The 15,470-nt window shown below is 43.5% G+C and overlaps 1 protein-coding gene across 3 annotated transcripts in view; it reads left to right on the forward strand.

The window, feature by feature from the left end:
- The first annotated feature begins 3,407 nt into the window (after positions 1 to 3,407).
- Positions 3,408 to 15,470, forward strand: part of Bub1b (BUB1 mitotic checkpoint serine/threonine kinase B) — a 60,156-nt gene continuing 48,093 nt past the window's right edge. For 2 of the 3 annotated variants that reach the window (XM_031371455.1, XM_031371456.1), the window contains exons 1-4: positions 3,408 to 3,663; positions 5,107 to 5,253; positions 11,065 to 11,124; positions 12,176 to 12,320. In XM_031371455.1, the coding sequence (XP_031227315.1) occupies positions 3,650 to 3,663; positions 5,107 to 5,253; positions 11,065 to 11,124; positions 12,176 to 12,320 (366 nt within the window). In that variant the 5' untranslated portion in view covers positions 3,408 to 3,649. Of the gene's footprint in view, positions 3,664 to 5,106; positions 5,254 to 7,051; positions 7,120 to 11,064; positions 11,125 to 12,175; positions 12,321 to 15,470 lie in introns of those variants that run through there. The other variant, XM_031371457.1, reaches the window with a different exon arrangement.

Raw genomic sequence — 15,470 nt, forward strand, 5'->3', positions numbered from 1 at the left:
GACTGGTAGACAAAGTGACGAATCAGAGAAAGATTTGGCAGAATAGGATATGCCCAACTCTCATGAAGAGAGGAAAGGGAAGCTACTTAAGAGAGAGGAGAGCAGAGAGGAAGGAAGAAAGAAGGAGGTGTTTTACTATGACAGTTATAGGGAGACAGGTTGCAGAATGAGAACAAGCCAGAGAATGAGAAGGAGCCAGAACATTAGAATATATTGCCAAAGGTAGTATGAGACCAAGCAGAGCAATTCAGGAAGAGGCCAAGAAAGAAGCCAGATTGAATCAGTCAGCTTAGAGAGAAGCCAGAACAGCTGTGTTGACCAGCCAGCCAGAGTTTAGGAAGAGCTAGAAAAGGTGAATTATTCATCATTCATTGTCAGAGCTTGAAAACTTTCTAGGCATAGATTAGATTACATGGAGGCTAAAGCTTCCAGGACTGGGCCTAGCAGTAGGACTAGCAGTAGGACTAACAGTAGGAGTAGACAAAGGCAGTAAGCCTCGGAGACAATTACACCAGGCAAGTCAAAGATACGATTACATTGAGGGGTGAAAAGTTTATGCTGAATTCTCCAGGTGAGCCCCATCTGATCTCATGAGCCTTTAAAAACAGAGAAAATTTCCTGACTATGATCAGAGAAAGGCAAGACATGCCGGAAGCCTGTCTGAAGAGATGCTCTGTCCCTATTTCTGAGGATAAGAGGGGAAGCATGAGCTAGGGGTCCCAGTGAAGCCTCTAGAAAACTGTCAGAAGTGAAACACATTCCCGCAGCAGCTCTAGGAAAAAAGGCTGAATTCCTCATGCCTCGGTCAGCCCAGAGAACCCATGCCAAACTTCTCATCCATCAGACCAGAACACAACGAGTTTGTGTCATTTTAAGCTATTGAGTTGTGACATCTCCTACATGTGCATCAGGAATCCTGACACCCTTAGAGATTCCTGGTGCAATCTGACAGATTAAGCCCTCAGGGGAGCTGTTCACATAACCCAGCATTTCAGAAACACTAAATCTCTAGTCTCCTATAACGTGTATTAGTATCTTTTTTTTTTTTTTTTTGGTGTTTTGAGACAAGGTTTCTCTGTGTAGCCCTGGCTGTCCTGGAACTCACTCTGGAGACCAGGCTGGCCTCGAACTCAGAAATCCGCCTGCCTCTGCCTCCCAAGTGCTGGGATTAAAGGCGTGCGCCACCACCGCCCGGCGCGTGTATTAGTATCTTAAAACACTATCGGGAGCATCTCATCCCCATTTAGCCCTGTTTTCTATAGGACGGTTAGGTGAGAAAGAGGAGCATAATCTGGCACATGATGGGGCAGCATGAAGGTCCAAGAGGGGAGAGCTGAGTGTGAAAACTCACTGGATAATGGTGAATAGAGAGGTGGAAATCTACCACAGACACACTTCAGTTGCTTCAGAACTTGGTTTCTTCTGGTCAGTAGATTGTGCCAACTCATCCTTTCCCTCAGGTTCACTGTTTTCTGTAGAGAAATTCTCATGGCTTCCCTTTCTATTCCAGAGCCTAGTTGGAAGCTATATGCTCAAATGACTAATTTAACTATTTCTGGATATAGATGCCCTGAAATTACTTGTTTGTTTCCCCCTACAAACGGAGAAAAATTTGACAGAATAGGCTATGTACACCTCTAATGAGAAGAGAGAGGGAAGGAAAGCTACTTAAGGGATAGACAGACAGTACAGGAAGAAGAGAGTGCAGTACAGGGATACAGTAGAGGTCCTGGAGAGCAGTGCAGTAGAGTTGAGAGGGAGAGTAGAGCAGCACACAGAGGGAGAAGGAGGCAGTTTTACCAGGAGAGTTTTACAGAGACAGAGACAGAGAGAACAAGCTAGACACAGGTAAAAACTGGATGAGCAAGAGAATGAGAAGGAGCCAGAAGATTAGAACATAGAAACGATTGCTAGAGTTAGTTTGAGGCCAAGCAGAGCAATTCAGGGGCTGGGAGAGAGATTGAGTCAGTCAGCTGGGAGAGAAGTCTGAGCCAGAACAGCTGAGTTGAACCAGCCAGCTAGACTTCAGAAAGAACAAGAAAGGGTGAGCTTATTCAACAAGTCTCAGAGGCTGACCTAGATAAGATTTTATGGAGGCTAGAAGTTTCTAGGACTGGGTCTAGGTTAGCAGATGGAGACACTAAGCCTCCCAGACAACAATTACAACAGGAGAATAAAAGTTACTTTTATAGCCTGGTCTACAAAGCAAGTTCCAGGACAGCCAAGGCTACACAGAGAACCTTTGTTTTGAAAACAAACAAACAAACAAACCAAACTAAACCAAACAAAAAACAAAAGTGAACTTTTTATTGTGAAGTAAGGGCTCACTAAGTTGCCCTGGATGGTCTTGAACTCTTTTTGTTTGTTTGTTTGTTTGTTTGTTTGTTTGTTTTTCAAAACAGGGTTTCTCTGTCTAGCCTTTGCTGTCCTGGAACTCACTCTGTAGACCAGGCTGGTCTTGAACTCAGAAATCTGCCTGCCTCTGCCTCCCAAGTGCTGGGATTAAAGGCGCGCACCACCACTGCCCGGCTGTCTTGAACTCTTAATCCTATCTCAGTCTCCAGAGTAGCTGAGATAGAGGCCTGTACCACCAAGCCTGTGACCTTTAGCCCCAGTGAAACAAGCAAAGGGCTTACGCTATTTGTATTCTGTATTATACTGTCATTTACAGGACATCTGGCTAGGCTGCATGAGAGAACAAATGGTACACTTCCAAGAGAGTTTAAAGGAAGTTGGTCAAAGCTATATGCTCAAATGACTAATTTAACCGTTTTTGGATATAGATGCCCTGAAATTACTTGTTTGTTTGTTTCCCCCTATGAACGGAGAAAAATTTGACAGAATAGGCTGTCATTTACAGGACATCTGGCTAGGCTGCATGAGAGAACAAATGGTACACTTCCAAGAGAGTTTAAAGGAAGTTGGTCAAAGTTGACAAGTTGTAGAGGTCAAAGGACTTGCTGGGGGAAAGGAAGTACAGTGCTAAACCAGGTCTTGTGTAAAAGATAAATACGAGAACACAATCTTTGCACAGGAAACAGCTGGGTGAGAGTGGCCTAAGGATCCCTGGACAGGTGTAAGACTTATTATGGCACCGACAACAAGACCTAGGGGAGCCCAGTTAATTGTTCTGAGCAACCCAAAAAAGCAAAGCCAGGCGCATGTACTCAAAGACATGAAACTGAAAACATCAAAGAAGCTCTTGTTATTAAGGTGTCCCTCCCTGGGTTCGAAGACTTGCCTTAGAGAGGAAACAGAGCAAACCCGAAGTGCCTGAGCGTGCTGCAGTGCTAGGACAAAGCATTGGACGAAGCTCCTCAACCCCGAAACTACAACTCCCATTATGCATCGCGCAGCGCGAGTTTAAACACGGGATACACTACAATCCCCAGAATGCTTTAGGAGGAGCGGGGGTGGGGATGCGGCGACGCTACGTCTGCGTCAAGAGACGTTAAATTTGAAAGTTGGCGGCCGGGGGTGATGGGGCATGGGGTGCCTACTTTGAGAAGGAATGCGGTGCGTGATAACGAGCACGGCGTGACAGTCTTCGCAGCTCCAGAGCCAGCTGAAAGTTGAGGGAAGCTCAGATAGTTGGCACTCCGAGGAAAACGGTCTGCGGGCGGGAGAGAGCAAGAACTGGGAATGCAGGATGGCGGAGGCGAGGTAAGGACCGGAGCCTAATTGTTGCAGCAGGGTGTTCGGCTGGCGAGGGGAGGATCGAAGAGGTCGGCAAAGAGCAGGTCTTCCCAAACCCCCTTCCCAACAGCGTGGAGCCCTGCATCCAGCCAAGGGGCAAAACTGGGAGAGTTTGGAATGCTTTGTGATCAGGGTCTGAAACTCACCTCAGCCGTTTTTATTTGACCTTGAATATGTTTATATAGGGAGGTGGGTCGCGCAATGGAGTTCTGGGAGAATTCAAGTTGTAAAGCGCCTGCTTTCAACTAATAGGCGTTCTCATTTTGCTAGTAGCCTAGGGATCTAAAGAACAGAACTCTTGCAACTTTTCCTCATCTATAAAATATAGAGCATTTTTTTCTAGGTTAGAATTTAATATGCATTTCAGTTATGGAACTCATAATAACTGGGCCACTGTCCTGTCATACGCTGTCATTCATGGAAGAGAATTTATTGACTACCATTTGAGCACTGAAGGCGAACAGTAAAAGACAAAATCCCTTTGTGAAGCTTAAATTCTGGGGAGGAACCTGGCAGTGGTGGCGCCTTCCTTTAATCTCAGCACTTGGGAGGCAGAGGCAGGCGGATTTCTGAGTTCAAGACCAGCCTGGTCTACAGAGTGAGTTCCAGGACAGCCAGGGCTACACAGAGAAACCCTGCCGCAAAAACAAAACAAAACAAAACAAAAAAAGTGTAAAGCAGGAGAAGCCAGGCAGCCGAGGAAGTGGAATTTGTGCAGTTTCAGAAAGGTTTGGACTAGTAACTCAAGAAGGGCACTTGCTCAAGGTAGGTAAGGCCTTAGATTTATTACCTAGCAATATGGCTTGGGGGTGGGAGGTGGGGGCAGAGGGAGATTTGAACAGAGTCCTCACTGATGAGATGGTATTTGGGTCAAAACTAGAAGGAACTAGTCATGGATAGATGAGATGGCTCTGTGGACAGAGGATTGCTCCCAAGACTGAGGACCTGTTTGCTCACCCCTTCCCCAGCCCCCATGGTGGAAGGAGAGGAACAATTCTGCAAAGTTGTCCTCTGACTCACACACACACACACACATACACACACAGTGTGAGAGTAAGGTACTGGCATCTCATCACTAGAACCCATGTCGGACATAAAACTGCTAGCTTTTTTTTTTTAAGTCTACTTTGCTAAACTTATGATGCATCAAAAATTATTTTTCCTGGCTTTAATGTTATTCGTATAATACTGTCCCCACCACCCTTGCTTGCCAAGTGCTCTCTCGTGTTGAGCATAAACTTGGAGAACATGTGATAGGCTCAGAAGCTGGAGGGAATAATCAATGCTCCCCAATGAACCAGCTGCGTCCATCCCCAAAGGTCACAGAAATCACCTCTCTGAAGATGGTGTTCCAGTGTTGTGCTGTAACCGTGTTGGCGTTGGGGGTCATTTCTGTTTCCTTCTTCACAGTGAAGCCATGTGCCTGGAGGGAGATGAGTGGGAGCTGAGTAAAGAGAATGTACAGCCCTTACGGCATGGACGGATCATGTCCACACTTCAGGGAGCTTTGGCACAGCAGGAATCGGCCTACAACGCTACCCTGCAGCAGCAGAAATGGTATGTAGTGGGATGGTTGGTGTTCAGCTTGTTAGCCCCAGGTGTGGCGGGCTGGATGGAGGTGAAGCTGCAGAAAGCCTTAGGGCAGCTGCTCTCAACCTTCCCAATGCTGTGACCCTTTAATACAGCTCCTCATGCTGTCGTGACCCCACCCCACCCCAGCCATAAAATACTTTGCTACTTCATAACTGTAATTTTGCCAGTCATGTATCTGATCTATATTTGCAATGTAACCCTGTGAAAAGGTCCCTAAGGGGTTGCAGCCCACGGGTTGAGAACCACAGCTCTAAGGAGTACTCTTCAGTGATAGTATAGGAATCTGCTCTGCCAGTTTTCTGATTGCAAGCTTTCAGTAGCATGAGGTCGTATTTCTTTCAGGCTAAAATGTAACGTGCAGCCATATTCATTGAATTAGATCTTTGAAAACAGCGTTGTTATGGTTTTGCTGTAGACGGTAGCATTCTGTCTTTGTTTTTGTTTTTTTGAGACAGGCTCTTTCTGTAACCCTGGCTGGCCTAGAACTCACTATGAAGTTCCAGGGTGGGCTTGAACTAACAGAGATCCTCCTGCGTGCTGGGATGACTCTGTGTGCCACTGTGCCTTTATTTTATTCTTAATGTTTGCTCTGGAGCTTGGTCCTGCAGTGGATTCTTTACTTGTCTGACTCTCCTTGCTGTCCGTTCCTGCCATGTTTCATCCCAGTCTCTGCCCTCACTTTTGCTTTTACAACTACCATTGATGCCTCTTGCCTTCTCAGTGTCTACTACTGTAATGTGTAGACAGCCCCAAGCTTGAGAAGATCCAGCTTATGCTTGTATGGCTCTGGGAGTGTGGAAATTACACTCATTTGGTAGAAATCATACTCTGAAATTTGGTCTTTTCAAGGGATATGCAGGAGGGCTGCCTTGAGATGCTGGGCAGCTGCAGAGAGCCGTAGTACCCAGTGACCCCGAGTCTCTGAGGCTGAGCCACGTGCAGTGTGTTGTGTTGCTAAGTTGTGGCACCTGGCAGGATGGGTGTAGTTAATGCTTTTTCACCTAGTCTGATTTCAGTGATGACAGGTTTATCTGGATTTAATTCTGTTGTCAGAGAACAAACCTCTTCATTCCTAAATGACCTTCCTTTTTCTATTTCCCCATGTTGGTTAATATTACAAAACCTCATCTGAATGACTCTTATTCATTGCTCTCTCATTCCCCCTCCTTTTTAAATTACTTATTTTCCATTATATGTATATGTATGAGTATGTGTAAGTACAAGTTCCCAAGGAGGTCAGACAGGGCTTTGATCCCCCAGAGCTGGAGTTAAAGATTGATGTGAGCTGCCCAGTACCATGTCCTCTGCAAGAACAGTGTGTTCTTATAACCCTTGAGCCATCCCTCCAACTCTCTCCTGCTTTCAGGGATTGGCCCCAGGGCCTCCTGAATACTAAGCATGCATTTACTTCTGAGCTATTCGAATAGTGCTGAAGTTTCTTTAGAGTATAAAGTGCTCAGGTCTTTGTGCTGTAAGACAGTGCTTCTCTTCACAAGACCTTACTTTAGAAAGTTCCCTCTTTCTCCTCCTCAGTCCTTCTCCCCTCTTCACGAAGCACCTGCTGACTACATAGAACTCTGTCAAGATAAGTTACTTTGGAGTTTTGTTGTTTGTTTGTGATAGAGTCTTGCTCTATAACCTAGGCTGGCCTCAATTTGTGAGTCAGCTCCTGCAGTCTCCTAGGTGAGGGACTGTGTGTGGGGCACAGGTGTGTCATCGTGACCAGCTTATTGTAGAATGTTCTAGAAGTAGAATCCTACGGCTCCTTCATTCAGCGGAGTGTTGAGTACTTCTCCTGTTGCACGTGTCAAGCACCTCTTTCACAGCTGAGTAGGTATTCCTTACCACTCACCAGTTGCCGGACATTCAGTTCCATCTTTTGTTCTTTGAAAATCAAGCCAGTGGATTTTGACAAGGCTTTTTGTGGACATAATTCCCACTACCACCCTTGGAATGGAATTGCTGGGTCATAGCTTAAACCCAGGACCATAAAGACAGGCGTTCTACTAGAAAAATTCTTATTTTCTTTAATATATTGCTTCTCAGTTCCTACCTCCATTTTGGCTTCTTTTTTTTAAATTCCCAGCCTTCATGTGATTGCTGGGAACTAAATTTTAGGACCTCTGCTTGTTTCGGTCAGCTCTGGTCGACCCGGTTGACCCTAGTCATCCCTGCTCGTTCTGGCTCAAAGATTTATTCATTATTGTACATAAGTATACTATAGTTGTCTTCAGACTCGCCTTAAGAGGGCATCAGATTTCTTTACAGATGGTTGTGAGCCACCATGTGGTTTCTGGGACTTGAACTCAGGACCTTTGGAAGAGCAGTCAGTGCTCTTAGGCACTGAACCATCTTGTCAGAACCCCATTTTGGCTTCTTAAAACCTGTACTATCTGTTCTTGGCAAGGGCCATGCCCGTTTTGTACTGATTTTTTTTTCTCATGTGTATACTTGGCCTTTTTTATTAGAGGTATAATTCTTTTGTGTCAGACACGGTTTTATTTGTTTATCTGTTGTTTTTGGACAGGACTTTCCCAGGTATCCTAGGCTGTCCTTGAACTCACTGTTGTAGCCAGACCGGCCTTGAACGTTCAGCCTCTCTTGTGCAACAATTACAATTACAGACATATGCCACCTTGCCTATTTTATTATTACTATTTTAAAGAGCTTTCTGTTTGTTTGTTGGCTTTTTGAGACAGTTTTATTTTTTTCTTCTCTGTAGCCTTGGCTGTCCTGGAGCTTACTAGAATTCACAAAGAAAGATGGGATTAAAAGCTTGCGCTCGCCACTGTACCCAGCTTAAAGTTTTCTTTACAATATTACTTGGCACTTTCATATGTTTATATAATTATCTTGGTAATTTTCACACCCTCCCCTTTACCCTCTTATTCCACTCTGATTCCTGCCCAACTCTTCTTTATTCTCAACAAGAACCATTCCTATTTTCATGTCTTTTTTGTTTCTTTGTTGGGTTGTAGGTTGTGTGTGTGTGTGTGTGTGTGTGTGTGTGTGAGACCCACTAAGTTGAGCTAGGGTTGCTTCCATGAATCATTGGGTACTCGATATGAGTAACTAATAGTGACTCTAACCTGAAACAAAATGACTCCCCTTCCCAGCAGCTGTTACCTGCTGGTAGCACCTCAGAGCGTGAGGTGGCCTCAGGAGTCTGTCCTCATCCGTAGTTGAATGTCACTGGGTCTGATCTTGGTTGTAAGGGATTTTTTTAAAAATTTATTTATTGTATGTGTGGAGGTCAGAGGACAACTTGCAGGGATCTCTTCTCTCCTACCATGTGGGTTCTGGGATCCCACTCATGTCCTCAGGCCAGTGAGCACCTTTGCCCACTGAGCCATCTCTTCTGGCCATTGACCCTTTCTTGTTCAGGTCTGAGCAAGTAACCACAGCTGCTGTGAGTTGGGGAGCAGCCGTGTTGTGTCCAGGAAACAGTATGTTATGGTGCTTTCCTCTGTTCATCTCTTTCCACCCTCTCCTCTGTGATGTTCCCTGAGCCTTGGAGGGGGTGATACAGATGTCCTATTTAGAGCTGTGCGCCCAACAGTTGCTTATTCTCATGTTTTGACCAGTTATGAGTCTCTGCCTTCACTGTCCCCTACTATAAAAAGAAGCTTCTCTAACCAAAGCTGGTAGACATTCCCTCTTCTGACCTCCATGGGCGCCTATATGCCCATACCCACATAGACAAGCACTACTGAAAATAAATCTTTACTCAAGTGGTGGTGCATGCCTTTAGTCCCAGCACTTGGGAGGCAGAGACAGGTAGATTTCTGAGGCCAGCCTAGTCTACAAAGAAAAACCCTGTCTCTAAAACAAACAAAACCTTTTAAAAATCTGTATATAAACAAACCTAATAAGTGATATTATGCTCCTCATTTTATAGGTGAAGAATCAGGAAGCAGAGAAGTAGCTCTCCAGTGTGTGAGCTAATGACTGTGAAGCTAGGTTTTGTTTATTTTTAATAAGCTTTCATGGAGAGCCGTGGCCAGCCTGGAACTCACTGTGTAAATCAAACTGTCCTCAAACTCAGAAATCTCCCTGCCTCTGCTTTAAGTTCTGACATTAGAGGAAGCCTGCACCACCCCACAGCTCAGAATCTTATCTATTCTTTTTATGTACTTATTTAACATTGTTGGACTTTCTTGGACCCATCAGTAAATGAATAGTAGCACAAACTCATGAAGGTTACCTCCCTTTTTTATTAGCTTAGGCTAGCTCATCCAACTTAGTTAGCCTGACTATTCTAGTTTCTCCTCCACTGTCTTTCCTGTCTCTCTCAATCTTCTAGAGTCCCTGTCTCTGCCTGTAAGTTCCGCCCTCCCTTCCTACTTAGCTATTAGCCGGCAGCTCTTTATTAAGCCTATCAAGAAAGAGTGAGGAAGGTGTTTGTTTACAAAATTCTGAGGCAAGTAGTGACCCATAAGAATGACAATATGAAAATCCAGCCAGTATTTAGCTTTGTCAGTACAGAATTAACAACTGAATAGTTCAAGGACAGCCTTCACACAGTGCATCCCAACAATTTAAGGTTTATTTCTGTTATTTAAAATTGATATATTGTGTATTTGGGTATGTGCATGTGAGTTCTAGGTGACTGCGATCCACCTGATGTGGGTACTGAGAACTGAACTTGGGTGCTCTGCTTTTTGTTTTGTTTTGAAAGATTTTATTTTTGGAAGGGTGGGGCTGGAGAGATGGCTTAGTGGTTAAGGGGACTTACTGCATGTGCACTGGATTCAGATTTGGTTCCCAGCCACTCATGGCAGCTCACAGCCAACTGTACTTCTCTTATGTTCTTCCTGCCTCCTTGGACACTGCATACATGTAGCACACATAACATACATGTCAGCAGACAACTCACATACATAAATAAAGCTGTAGGTGGCTGTGAGCTACCTGATGTGGGTGCTTGCAGTCAAATGAGTAGTCTGCAAGAGCAAGCAGAACGGACTTGGTCTCCAGTTGGCAGACTGGTTTAGGAAGGATTTGGAGCTGTGTCCTTGTTGGAAGAGTGTCACTGGGAGTGGCCTTTGAGGTTTCAAAAGCCCACACCAGGCCCAAAATAGCCCTGTCTGCCTGGTGCTTGTAGATGAACACCACGAGCCCTCAGTTACGCTCTAGCTGCGTCTGCCGCCATGCTCTCTGCCATGGTGGTCGTGGACTCCAACCATCTGAAACTGTTAGCCCCAATAAACTCTTCTATCAGTCGCCTTGGTCATGGCGTCTTATCATAGCAACAGAAGTAACCGAGCCAGCACTCTCAATGTCCGAGTCATCTCTCTAGCCAAAACAGTATTCCATAATTGATTTGATGTGATTTTTGTCCTTTTTTTTTTTTTTTTAAAAAAAAAAAAGCTAGGCCGGGCGGTGGTGGTGCATGCCTTTAATCCCAGCGCTTGGGAGGCAGAGGCAGGTGGATTTCTGAGTTCGAGGCCAGCCTGGTCTACAGAGTGAGTTCCAGGACAGCCAAGGCTACACAGAGAAACCCTGTCTCGAAAAACAAAAACAAATAAACAAACAAACAAACAAACAAAAACAAAAAACAAAAAAAGAGCTGGCTTTGGAATCTACTAGGGTCTTGAGAACTGTACCACTGAGTTAAACCCAGTCTATTCTTTTTCTATTTAACAAATTCTCAAACTCTAGTCTAGTTACTTAGGTCACTAGGAACTCATTGAGAAGTGAATAGAAATAGAAAGGAGACCTGTTTCCTGGGGCTGTCAGAACTGCTTATGCTAACATACTCTGTTTCAATTCCAGGGCATTTGAATCTGAAATCCGCTTCTACTCTGGAAATGACCCTCTGGATGTTTGGGACAGGTGAGGATGTTTATATGGAGGAAACAACAGAGACATTCACAGATGAGTGTTGTTGGCCTCATTTCTCAGATAGAGGGACATGGTGTGGTGGATGGAACAGACAGTGCTGTTTGGCAGAACATTCCAGAACAGCCGTGGTGGTTTTCTAAGGTTTGTTGTGCAGGGCTGTGCATAGAGCCCAGAACTTTACATCTGCTAAAGAAGGCCGTACAGTAGTTAACCTCCAGCTCCCTTGAGGTGTTTAAGGCTGGAGCACGACACAGCGTGAAGGTGTGTTACCATCTCTTTCCCTAGAGTATTTGTTACAATTGCTTCAAGAAAGCTTGAGAGAGAGAAGCTTGGCACATGTTATTGAGAACTTCTAAAGAAACATACTTTTTAATATGTTAAATATTTCTGCTTAAAAAATCCAGAGTAGAGGGGGCTGAAGAGATGGCTCAGTGGTTAAGAGCACTGACTGCTCTTCAGAGGTCTTGAGTTCATTTCCCAGCAACCATATGGTGTCTCACAACCATCTATAATGGGATCTGATGCCCTCTTCTGGTGTGTCTGTAGACAGCTGCAGTGTACTCATATGCATAAAAAAAATTCATAAATCTTTATAAAGAAATCCAGAATAGAGGGCTTGAGCAATTGCTCATCTGGTAAAAGCACTGGCTGTTCTTCCAGAGGACTGGGTTGGGTTCCCAGCTCTCATATGGCAGCTTACAGCCCTAGAGAACTCCATCCTGAGGGATCTGATACTCTCTTCTGGTTCTAATGGCACTGTACAATGCAGTATAGAGACATACATACACACAAATAATAAAATAAGTAAATCCAAAATAGGTTGGGTGTGGTGGGACATGCCATTAATCTAAGCGTTCAGGAAGGCAAAGGCAGGCGAATCCCTTTGAGTCGAGTCCATCCTGGTCTACATAGTTGAGTACAGGCCAGCCAGGGCTATATAGTGAGACTCAAACAAAACCAAAAACACATTCAGAATGAGCCTTAGAACCAAAGCAAAAGTATGCATCAGTGCTAAATATGTTCTTTTCCGTCTGTTATTCAGATATATTAATTGGACAGAACAGAACTACCCTCAAGGGGGGAAGGAGAGTAACATGTCAACATTACTAGAGAGAGCTATAGAAGCCCTCCGAGGAGAGACGCGCTATTATGGTGACCCCCGGTTTCTCAGTCTCTGGATCAAGTTGGTGAGTGTCATCAGAACATTAAATTGACGGTTTTCCTGTAGAGGTATCTAATTAAAAGGCAAAAGTGGAGCCATTTAGCCAGTAATAATAAATACGTATTTGTATCTATTGAGTTGCTTTCATTTAAAGATTAAAATATAATATTGTTGCAGATTATTTTTTTTTTGATCACACTGTAAACCCTGAGATTGTGTTATTTATTACTGGAAAAACCTGTTTCTAGTTGTGTGGCTCAGCCCTGGCACACACTAATCCAGGAATGTTTAGGATATTTGATTGCACTGAGAGATTGTGTACTGGAAAAACTTGTTTCTAGTGTGGTGTGGCTTAACCCTAGCACACACCTTTAATCCAAGAACTTTCTCTTTATTGTAAACAGGATTAAATAAAGTCAACCATAGGTCAAGAGGAGGAGCAAGCAGTTGACCGGGAGTGAATGTAGAAAAAAATGATAGTGGGAGGGAGTCAGAGAGGGGATAGAGAGACATGCAGGAAGTAGAAGGGAGGGACATCAAGCTTGAAGGGAACTTTTTCCTTTTGGGAAGTTGGCTGTGGAGGAAGGTCAGCTGGGTGCTTTCCATGGCTCTCTGAGCTAGCAGGCTTTCACCCTATCATCTGGCTCCAGAGTCTTTATTGGCAAAATTGAACTTTTGAGATTTTGTTAAAAACAGGATAACATCTTGAGGCCTTGTGCCTTAAGATTGATCATAAAGTCTGTAGATTTTTTTTTTAAATGAATATAGGGGTTTTTTTTGTCTGTTAGTTGTAAACATAGTTGGACCATGTAACTGTCTTAGAGGAAGAACATACAGGACAAGCTTCCTTGGTGAGTCTAGAATTCCTCTCTCCCCTTTATGAGAGTCACCACTGTAAAAGGTGGTATTTTAGTGTTACTCGTCTTTGGGCATCTTTCTCCCATGATATCACTAGAGCCAAAATTGTCTGCTTCTTGACATGCTCTGTCTTATATCTAGAGCATGCCTGAGGAGTTTCTCCATGACTGTATTTATGTCATAAAATAATTCCAGGGTCTCTCAGACATTAATTTTCTTGCATTTATCTTAAAAGAAATTTTAAAAAGGAAGGGTGTTTAGAATTGTTGACAATCACGTTACATAATAAAATACTGATATTTGAACTGACAAAATTTAGAGCTGAAATATATTCTTGAGGACTTATCAAACTTCAGATAAATCAGGTGTGGTGGCTCATAGCAGGAGGATCTTGAGTTTAGGCTAGCTTGGGTTATAAAGTGAGTTCCTAGCCATCCTGAACTACATAGCAAAGCTAAAATAATAATACTGCTAAAATTATGTATAAGAAGTCATGTGATTCTTATTTTGGTGGGATGTTGACATATTTTGACATTCCAGTGACAAGTTAGAATTCACCTGAGAGATACTAACTACAAGACTGTATTTATAGCAGAGAATTGTTCGCAGAGAGCATTACATTGATTCCTTGGCTCAGAAGCTGTGTTCCCTGCTGGCTTATCAAGATTTTTGTCCTTCATTCTATCCTGTGTAATATTTGTGTGTATGTGCGTGTGTGTGTGTACACACACACATACAACACAGTGAGTTCTTGCTTCTCTTCCAGAGGACTCCAGTTTGGTTCCTACCAGTTACATCAGGCGGCTCACAAATGCCTGTAACTTCAGCTCAAGGGATCAGTACTTCTGGTCTCCGAGTGTACATACATCCCCTTTCCCTCAAATTAATAATTTCTTAAAAATCAAAGAGAATAATTTCTTTGTTCAGTTATGTTGTCCTGATGTTAGTAAAAGGGAGTAATGATATTATCTGGTGGAAAGCAAAGTGTAGGGCTAGCTGATCCAGCTCAGTTATAGAGCACTTGCCTCGCTAGCATGTGTGAAAGCCTGCGTTCTGTCTCTAGCATAGAAAAAGAAAAATGCATAATCTAGATCTACAGAACAAGGTCTCTGCAGACTGTTAACAATACTACAAAAATTAAGAGCAAACATTTAGAAACTTGAATAACCATTTGAGCTGGGCTTAGTGATGCATAGAATCTCTGTATTTGAGAGCTGAGGCTGGAGGGTCACAAGTTTGCCACCAGTCTTATTGACTGCAGAGTCAGATTCTGCTTGATAAAACTAACCCAACATAGAGTCTTGAGAAATAAAACATGCTTAGATTGTGTGGTAAGCACCTTACCAACTGAAGTGTCAGTTCTAGTAGCTTCTAGGTGGCTTTTTAAAATGAAATTTTATTCATTTTTATTTTATATGAATATTTTCCTGCATGCATATAAGTGTACATGTGTGTTCAGTGCCCTTAGAGGGCATCAGTTCTCCTTGGAACTAGAATTCCAGATGTTTGTGAGCCTCCGTGTTGGTGCTTTGAACTAAACCTGGATTCTCTCCAAAAGCAGATCTCCTTAACTACTGATCCAGCTCTGCAGCCAATGCTCTTCTGTGTTTAGTGAATGCTGTAAACCACTAACTATACTAACAGACTTGTTAGTATAGACTTGTGATTCAACCACTTGGGAAGCTGAGGCAGGAGGATCACAGGGCAAAGCCTGCCTGGACTATGTAGTATACTCAAGGCCAGTCTAGGGAAGTCAGTAAGACCCTGTCTCAAAGTATGAAAAGTGCAAGAGGGCTCAGGATGCACCTGGATAGAGCACTGGCCTAGTGGGGCTTTGCCACTGGGTTCAGAGCCAGATTCAAATCCCAGTAGTGGGGGGACACACATACACACACACACACAGGGCGAGAGAGAGAGAGAGAGAGAGAGAGAGAGAGAGAGAGAGAGAGAGAGAGAGAATCCTCACCGATAATCTCCGCTGTGAAATTATTAGTGATCACTGAACTTTGGACATGGAGCAACAAAGCATGTGTTAAATGATTTTGTTTTTTCTCTCTTTGGGAGGGTGGTCAAAGGTGTAACTGAGGGATTCTTCACATTATACTTTTTTTCTTTATGAAAAAAATTTTCTAGTCAGAATTGCTTTATAAGTGATTCCTAAAACCTAGCTAAGAAAAAAATCTAGCTAGAAAATCAGTATTTTCAGTTAAAGAGGTAAAACTAGTTTGACTATTTAGAAGTTGCCAAAAAATGTCTATTTAACTTTCTAATCTATTCATCTAGCCAAATTGTCTTTTTATTTATGTCTTAGGCGTTC

The sequence above is a fragment of the Mastomys coucha genome, unplaced genomic scaffold (genome assembly GCF_008632895.1).
Source record: "Mastomys coucha isolate ucsf_1 unplaced genomic scaffold, UCSF_Mcou_1 pScaffold15, whole genome shotgun sequence".
In the NCBI taxonomy this organism is placed as follows: domain Eukaryota; kingdom Metazoa; phylum Chordata; class Mammalia; order Rodentia; family Muridae; genus Mastomys; species Mastomys coucha.